General features: G+C 39.1%; 1 protein-coding gene across 1 annotated transcript in view; it reads left to right on the top strand.

Annotated features, from left to right (window-relative positions):
• The first annotated feature begins 1,824 nt into the window (after window positions 1-1,824).
• pex14 (peroxisomal biogenesis factor 14) overlaps window positions 1,825-9,427 on the top strand; it is a 73,510-nt gene continuing 65,907 nt past the window's right edge. Inside the window, exons 1-2 of the mRNA XM_015378162.1 lie at window positions 1,825-1,914; window positions 4,401-4,451. Coding sequence (XP_015233648.1) covers window positions 1,879-1,914; window positions 4,401-4,451 — 87 coding nt within the window. The 5' untranslated portion in view covers window positions 1,825-1,878. The remainder of the gene's footprint in view (window positions 1,915-4,400; window positions 4,452-9,427) is intronic.

Below are 9,427 nucleotides of genomic sequence, written 5' to 3'. Positions count from 1 at the left end.
AGAGCACTGAGTCCAGCGCCGGGAGACCCAAAGCCCCAGGTGCCCAAAGGGACCCCAAGAGCGAAGGCACCAAGGAGGGGCCAGCCCCGGAAATTGGAACCCCACCAAGGGAGGAGGAGAGACAGCCCCCAAGAAGCCCCCCAGCCACCGCCATGCCGGCGCCCCAGGGAGCCACGGAGGCGAGTCCGCGGGCTCCGCCGGCAGCCGGCCACGCTGAAGTAGGGCCGGGCAAAGAACACCGGCCCCCCCACAGCACCGACCGAAACGCCCCGGCCCCACAGAGCGCCGAAACACGCCCCGCCCCCCGGCACCAAGCCCCGGCGACCGGCCGCAACACCCAACGCGACCGCACTACCCCCGAAAAACACACAGGCAACCGCGTCCACCGCCGGGGCCCACGCGCATCCGCCGCGAACCGGCCATGAGCGCCGCGGAACCCCCCCAAAACGCCCCCCAGGCCAAAAGCGCGGCCCCGCCCCACCAACACAGACGCCAACAGCGCGCAACGCAACACACTGTGCACAGAACTGACCCAAGAGCAGAAAAGCCGCCCGGCGCCCAACTGCCAGAAGAGCAGACCGTAGCCGGCGCAAATAAATGTTTCTAAATAAATAAATAAATAATAATACTTGTATATATATATATATATATATATATATATATAACTAGGCTTGACTATGTTTTTTTTTTCTTAAATGATTTATTTACCAATCCTTAATAATATGCAATTGCTTTAAACAGTAACTATTAATATGAACTTGTGTGCCATTAAATGCAACACAATATTAAAAAGAAGATATTTCTCCAACAATTTATCAATTATTCATCTAAAATACATATATTTTCATTTAACCTTTAACTTGAACTTTTTCCATTTTTATCCCACTTGCATTCTGGTATACATTTTCCTTGAAGTCTTTATTGTGTCTTTATAGGAAGTGAGGGTGTTTTTGGAATGCAATATTCTGTTTCATTTGTTTTTTTTTTTTTCTTTTCTCTTGTGTAGCACTATTGCCACTGAAATACTTGGCTTTCCTTGCCATGACATTTGTTTGTTGTTTTTTTTTGAAGAAAAAAAATACGACAAACACAAAACTAGAAAATGTAAAAGAAATGGGTGTAACCATATGCATGTTATGTCAAAACGACCACGATAGTGCTTGTTCTGAAGTGCAAAACTATATTAGCACAGCTATGAGTTCATCAAAGCCCATAATATTGTTCTAACCCCACCCTGCTTAAAAAGCCTCATTAATCACCTTACTCAGTCCTCCCTTTACCTGCCTGCTTTGCACAGCATTTCCCACAGTCGCTGGCAGGCCTTTCTCTATACAATTGAATTATAATTCCAGAGATGGGTAGTCAGTTACATTTATTTATAGAACAGAAATCAATTTATCGTCCCACAATGAGGAAATTCAGGTGTTACAGCAGCAAAATTATGATAGAAAAAATTTTCAAACAATGTGGACTTTAGAAAACAAACTGAATACTGTACTGTAGAGTGTTTTAACAATATCAATACTGTGCACCTGGATGATAAACAACCAATATTCTGCTATTAACATTTTCATAGTAATGGATATTTGAAAATAGCAGCAATTTCACAGATGTGCAAATTACTGACAGCAGCATGAGTTATTTAATTGAATAAGGACTAACTATTTGAGTAACTTCTTGAAGAAAACAAAGTACTTTAAGTACAGCATTGCTGTTAGTTTGCCAGATAGTCAGCAATTAAGCCACTTTTGAAATAAATCCTAATTTTGGTAAACCTGAGTAAACTAAACCAAAGGGATTTGTGTGCACAATAGTAGAGCCTGTTCCAGGAAAAGCAATAGAGCGGGATTCATCGATCTGTCGGTTGGGGCTAGCAAGATGGCATCCACCGAACAACCTGATCCACCAACACAGGTCTTTTTTTGTCTCTCACCCAGCATGTACCTCTTTTATTTTTCATAATTATCATAGGAGCTTCTCGAATGTACTGCTAATATGTTGCTCTTACCCATAAACCCTACAAGTGGCTACTTCAATAACTGTTCAGCTTACGGATGTTAGCATGCTTGCTAGGTAGCATGCTAACTGAGGGACGGATTAAAAGTTTCCTCTCATACAAACTGCTGTTTAGGAAGTGGATATATGAGTCCAAGGATTATCCACATTGTTTCACAGATTAAATGCTTGTTTATTTTACCTGCTCTGTCATTTATAACACGCACACTTTGCCAAGTTGTTTGCTTTGACATGTAGTCATGCTTATTTGTGTCACGGGTTGTGATGATATGTTAAGGTCATTCAAAAGGAACCAGGAGGATGTCTGTTGTTTTTTGAGGAATTTGTTGCAATTATAGAAAAGGGGGGCTTAAACATTTCAGGGTTGTCTATTTATCTCTTTGCAGCTAAGTTTACCTGATCAATACTGTAGGTACATTTTCTCTAAAAAGTTATTACAGCTTCTAAGTATTTGTGAATACTGTATTAAGTCTTTACAAGGAAGGACACTCAAGATATGACACTTTGGTACTGTTTAAAGAACATTGTAAGGGTTATGTCTAAATGGCTGGCAACACTAGTGAAAGTGTTTTGTGTCTTAAAAAATATATATATATATTCTCCCCTGCAATTTTTTCAATTTATTGTAATGTCTTTAAATACGCATTAAGATGAATTCAACACACTGTAGTGAACAGATAAATGGAGGCAGAAGATGTCTTCCTGTCATCAATGCACACATTAGCGACACACAGGATCTCTTTCAAGCTGGGCACCGTTTCATTCACAACACCTGTCCCATCAACCAGGAATCAGAATCAGAAATACTTTAATAATCCCAGGGAGAAATTACTTTCGTTACAGGACAGCATCTGTAGCAGAGTGACTATAGGACCAGTTTCATACAATATATATAATTAGAGGGTCCCTGCTCCATCTCACCTTCAGCTTGGGGATCCTTGGCCTGGAAAACGTTGAAGACCCCAGATCTAAAGAACACATTGAGTGGCGCAGAATAAATACATACATTTTTATGACAGAAAAAAATATATTGCATATAAATAAATATATTTTATATTTACTTCTGATTATGATGCCGAAATCGACACCAAGTTTTTCTGCTCCAATAGGAATAGTAGGTTGAAGTGAGGTTAGACGGAGCTCAGGGATTTGGACATCCTAGTAGCTCCATGATAGGTCTCAGAAATGGCATCTTCAAAAAGGTGCAAAGCGAGGGCGAGTATCAATCAAGCTTTTGATGGTTAGTGAAGACTTAAAGATATAGTCAAGGTCTTTTTTATTCAGGTGGATCATCAAAATAGGTGGTCCTCCCAACTGTCAATCATTCTGGTGATATATTTGTGTAAGGCCGTCCTACGTGCTTGTCTCCATTTTCACCTACTGGTGGTGAGTCTGACATAGTGGAAAAATTGCAAATCTTTTGGAAAGTAACCTTGTATGAGCGATGCAAACTGTAAGTTTTAAACAGAGCGTGCACGAGGAGAAATGGGCTCATGCATGCTCTTGCATATGTTTAATAGGCGCTCAGGAGCAGGTACAGGGTTGTGCATGTGCATTTATTTTTTTTTATTGGAGGGGGCTGGTGTTTTCATCTTCCACTATACCTTTAGCCAAGCAAGAGCCTCAGATGACAGGCAGATGTTCTTGGTTTCCTATTGAATTTCCTGTGCTGGGAAATATTTGCAGCACAGAAAATATCGATGATTAATGCAGAATTTGAACCATTTTTTTACTAAGAGGTCTACTCAGTTTTGCTGTTGTGGTTTAGACATTAATTGATGTTCTGATGAGTCACTTTTCAGGGACTGCACATTTACGTTGTTATACAAGCTGTTCACTGACTAAACTGTGTTAAAGAGTCATGTCTTCACTGATGTCACATTAAAACATTTAACTAAATATACATTTCAGGGAGGTACTCTGTTTTTTGAGATCCAGTACTGTACAGATTATTAATCTAAAAAAGAATCAACAGATTAATCAATAAGCAAGATAATCATCAATTGCAGCCCTAAAATAATGTGTGTATATATACATATACATATACATAAATAGTTCAAATTATTTGAAAATTAAACTGAAAGTGGTATAGGGGGTGTAGCAATTATAATGTGTGTATTTTCTCTATTATTTAATAAGTAGGTATTTATGTTCAGACATTTACTTTTTCCATTGTAAGTTTTTGGGTTAAATTAATAAAATTTAGGTAGAATTTCCCCATTTGTATGGACTTTTTTACTTCATATAAAATACCCTGTTTATTTATTGCAAATGTAACAAATTCTACCTAAATATGAGCATCTTGTTCCAAGTTAAACCGTCATTGCTTCTCGTGTTGTCCAGCAGATGGCAGCGTAACACTGTTTATTGTTTCTCTTTTGCAGTCTGTTCTTCCTCCAGGAGATGATGGGGGAGCTCGGCCCAGAGAAGCACTGGTAAGGAGTCAGAACTTCATGACTTTAAATACTTGATTAAAACCTCGGAATTAATGGAAGTGTAAGTCAGACAGGTACCTAAATCAAATTGCTTCAACATTTGTTATGCTCAGAAATTATTGCTCCGATATTTTAAAAGCAGTCCAGTCCACAGTCGGTTTTGGATCACAGTTGTTTCCCTTAGATATAATGGGAGATAACCGTCTTTTTTTATTCTCCTCCTTGTAAATGGGAAGGAAAAAAAAGAAGAAACTGATACATTTTCCAGTGTTTGTAACTTTAATAATATTATGTCTTTGATTTAAAACAAAAACAGATTTGATTTGCTTTCTTAAAATATTAGCGTTGTTAGAAAACAGTTCATAGAAAGATGCCAGAGTCCTTCATGCATGTTCAAATAAGTAGTTCAGGTTGGAGTACTAGCCTTGACTTCTTTGAACGATAAACAATCAGTAGTCCTCTGATAATGATTTCAGAGAAGTGTTTATTAGCCATGTTCTTGCTCCTAAATGTGATGGAATACGTCCCAGGTACACTCATTGTCCTTGTATGGGCACAACACCCAGGTTGTATTGTTCAGCCAGCATGTCTCAATGTCATTCACCACCATTCACTCTTCATCTTCCCCCATCATCCCTTCATGCCAAGGCTAATTTAATCCTGCGTTTATTGATTGTGGGAGCATTCTCCCAGGCTTTCTTTCAATTTACTTCAATTTCATCATCCCGGCGCACTTGAAGGCTGCCTCCTCAAAAAAAAAGGGAAGAAATTCTTGTTGTGAAGGTCCTGATTCGAGACCGGCTGACAAGTCCCTCCACCGCCCTCCTCACTTCCAGCCCCCTTTTCTCTTTTCTCTTTTTGATGAGCTGCTCTTTCCCAGTTAAGTGGATTATTACAGTAGGGATAATTCTTGTCACATGGCATTATTTGGATGAGGTGAATAATTGAAATTTGTGTCTGAAAGGATTTTATCTGGATGAGAGGAAAGGGAGTGCTGGCAGGGTTGGGAGGGACAGGAGGACAAGAGAACAGGCAAATACACACACACTCACTCACATACACGCTTGTATAACATTCATGTGCACATGGCCACGTCGGACGGCACAGTGTGTCAAACTGGGGACACCAGTCATGTTAACAGGTTTTGACTCACCTCACCCAAATCAGGAGGCCGTGGCACACTGCACGGACTCTCCTTGGTGGCAGAAGGGCCAAGCCCCTGAGGGGGCAGCAGTGCCACAGTCTTTGCCACCCCACAACCCAAAGGGCCACTTCTGGACCTGCAGCAGCAGTCTGAGAGACACGCCCACCTCAGTGGACTGGGATCTCAGTCACTGCTATTACAACCTGGCTTTTTGCTCCTTTAGTCTCCACCCTCTTCAGATCTCACCTCCTTCCAGTAGTGTCAAGTACTTCTACATTTATGGGCCACTTGTTACAGTAAAACATGAAAAACAAAGAACTGTTTTTTTTTTTCTTTTATGGCTTTAGTAGTTAATGATATATCCCCCCAAATCTCTATCTTGCAAAACAAAAAAAAACAAAAAAAAGAAAAGAAAATATTGGCCATTTTAAGATAAACCTAAAAGAGACATTTTGTAAGTTTTTACAAAAAAAATTGTAGTTCACCGTTGATGCTTTCCTGAATTTACTTCGGTTCGGATTGGAAGTTCCCCCGCCCTCCGTGTCAAATGGGTCCAATCTAGCAGATTTATCAAAACATTATATTAAAGATAGATATTCAGAGGCGACCGGCATCCAGCTCAACTCAGACACCAATAGCAACTTCGGGTAAGGTTGAAAAAATAACTTGTCAAGTATGAGTGTGAGCTACGAGAACGGGCAGAAGAGTGCTGCAGTTCTGTGTTTTGGTTACAGGTGGCAGTATTATTAGAAAACTCCTTCATGCTTCTTAAAGGTAATTTGCTGTATTACAGTCATTCCCCACTCAAGACATGTGACTCCCCTGTATTTACTAGCAGATGTTCACTAAGAGGTTTGTGGTTTGATGAACGTTTGTAACCTGTCCACTTTATGAATGTCAACAGACCAAAATTATTATATATATCATTTTACTGTCAATTTTTCTAAAAGCAAAGTACACCGAAACCTTGTGATTTAGTTATTCTTTTTCTTGAGTTTATGATACTTCTGCAGAGGGATCTAACCTATTTCAGAAGCCCAGATTCTAACACTGACCCCAGAATTAAAAGCAGGAATGTTTTACTTTCGCAAGTGTCTTTTAGTTATAACATAATACAATAGGTTAATTTCTTTTTTCAGTAGTAAATTCATTCCTTAGCAATATTTTTCATTCCAATCCATCCATGTTTTTATGTTTTTCGGACAAATTTGACCAGTTTTGGTAATTTTGATCGAATTCACTAGTTTTAATTTGCATATGCAAATATGGGTGCATCTTTTGAAATGGGGGCCTTAAAGTCGTAGGGAAGTTGCTGTTCCAACTCTTTCATTTACGAATTCTCCCGAAGGTGCCCGACTTTACACAAGTGTATAAAGTGAATGTGATTAGTCGATTATCAACGGGGCTTTATTATTGTGGCAGAAGGTCTGCAAGCATTTTGGTTGTGGGCGGTTTGTCGAAAGCATCTTGCTAACCAGCTAGAAACTTCGTGCTAATAGGTTCCCATTTGGAAATTGCATTGGAACCAAGTAGCACTTAGCAACGACACTGTCAAGGAACGCTATGGACAGTGGAAACATGCAAGAGGAGGAGAGTTTTGTGTCGGAGGTTGTGGATGAGTCTCCTCCATCATACATTTTTTATTTAGAGGAGGAAAGCAGGGACGAAGTAGTTGTGGAAGAGAACGCCAGGGCAGCAGAAGCTTGGTTTGGTGTAGAAGGCTGCCGTACATGTTTGGGCCCTTGCCTCGCAGCGCTGCCAGTTCTGTTAGCTCTAAGCCTGCCGAAGACACAGATGTCCATCCCTACGAACACTGGGACGTAATTTAATGGTAAATTAAATGATTCTTATTTCTCATTTCAATCGTTGCGTATATTAGCTGCGATATATGAATCAAGGTGCTATCACCGGAAAAATTTGATTGACAAATAACCTTTGATATATGATTGGCCGAATTTAGTTGTACAGGCTGACGTATAACTAACTGGCCTGCATAAAATAATGAAAAAACCCCCATAGATTTTAAGACGGGATGTTTTTTAAATAGAAATGTTCTAACTTCTGGGACAATATGGTCTGATAAAGAGTACATTTATATACAGAGCCAGAATGATTTAAAATTTGAATATGACTTCCCTACGATTTTAAGAAATAATTAACAGCACCAGGTAGGGTTACCAACTGACACGTAAACATTGCACCACATTACTAAATTTAGATGGTGGTTTTATACTCCTGCAAACCACCTGCTTGTTTTGCATCAGGTTTTAGAGCAAAAACCAAACGGATGTTTGTATTAAGCTTGAAAGCTTACAGCAGCAAAGGTTGCAGCTAATCCTAATAGGTTATTTCAGTGCAATGACTCATGGTGTACTGATCTAATCTGAAACACTGGATCACTGTCCTGATCAGAATCAATCATTGGTTATTAAACCATATCTTGGTCAATAATTACATCCCATCTGGAAATGAATAGAAGTGATCTGCCTTAGAGGCTTTTAGTGTAAGGTAATTAGCACATTGCTAATTATCATATCAGCACAGATGTACATTAAACAAGCTGTTTCTAAAACACCTCAGCTAGGTTCATTGTTTGATTGCTAACATACTAACAGCATGTATTTTAACACCATGAATGAAATCAATAAAGTTAATAATCAAAAATCAGTTAGAGCAACAATAGCATATTTGCAGTAACCGCATTGCTTTACTCCGTACTGTACATTTGTATGTGTCTTTATTCCTGTTTGTTGATTCTCTAGTAACAGAATTAGCCTTCCAAAATCTTCAAAAAGTTTATATTAGAGCTTTCTGGATTGAACACAAAGTTTTTTTTTTTTGTTTTTTTTGCTGAGTTTGTTAATAGGTTTAAGAACATTTATGTTTACAAATGCCAGTAGACTGTGTATTTCTCAATACTCTAGATAACTGTAAGACACAAACCCTTTCATGATTTGTCCAACTATATATCAGTGGTTATATGAATGAAAAAAGGCTACATTTACAGCTATCATTGCATAATTTCTGTTTTTAGTTTTTGCATATTTGGACGTTTTTTGTGAGGAAAATTTGAAAAGGAAAAACATAAACAGTAAAAATGTTATGCTTCTTTTTTATTTTATCAATTTTATTCAATCAATTTAACTAACCTGAACTCCACCTTAAAATATAGCTTAAAAGACACAAAAAGTATTTGTTGCCTGGAATAAAATAATTAATATATAAACAAATGTTTGTTTTTCTGCATTGAAAATCTGATATCACAGAGTGTAGAGCATTTGTTTTTATTGGTGGTTTGCAGCGAATGGGTAATTCAAATTTGTCTATAGGATATCCTTCCTGGTGTGAAACCAGTTATTTACTGTCTATGCCTTCAACCCAGGCCTCAAATGACTAAATGTTTTTATGTCTGTAAGTATGCGAGCAAGAGTGTGGTTTAGGTGTGCAGTAGGTGCATCACTGTCAGTCAGTGTGTGAAGGTTGGCATAGATAGTGTGAACCGGGTGTGTGTTATGTGTTTAGGTTTGGGGATTTTAGTACAGCAGAGGGAGGAGAAAAAGAATTGTAAGGAGAACATCCGCGGTCTCTCAGCAACTTCAAAAGCTCTGCTTCCCCAGGATATTAAGCGACTGTGATGAAAAATTTAGCAAGCGTTAAATAAGCCCGCTTTGAAGTGATCTGTTTTGGCTCTGCAGTCTTCAAATTTCCGTAGCCCCTCTGCTACAGCATAGCCGCTTCGGCGTAAAGAGGGGACTGATGATTGTTTTCTAGGTAAGAATTTTGGTGGGTCAGCCGAGGCAAAACTAACTGTAAAGGCTGCGCTGAAGCTACT

The sequence above is a fragment of the Cyprinodon variegatus genome, unplaced genomic scaffold, assembly GCF_000732505.1.
Source record: "Cyprinodon variegatus isolate N-32 unplaced genomic scaffold, C_variegatus-1.0 Scaffold165, whole genome shotgun sequence".
In the NCBI taxonomy this organism is placed as follows: Eukaryota; Metazoa; Chordata; class Actinopteri; order Cyprinodontiformes; family Cyprinodontidae; genus Cyprinodon; species Cyprinodon variegatus.
The sequence above is the reverse complement of the archived record's forward strand: the minus strand, read 5'-3'. Positions and strand labels throughout refer to the sequence as shown.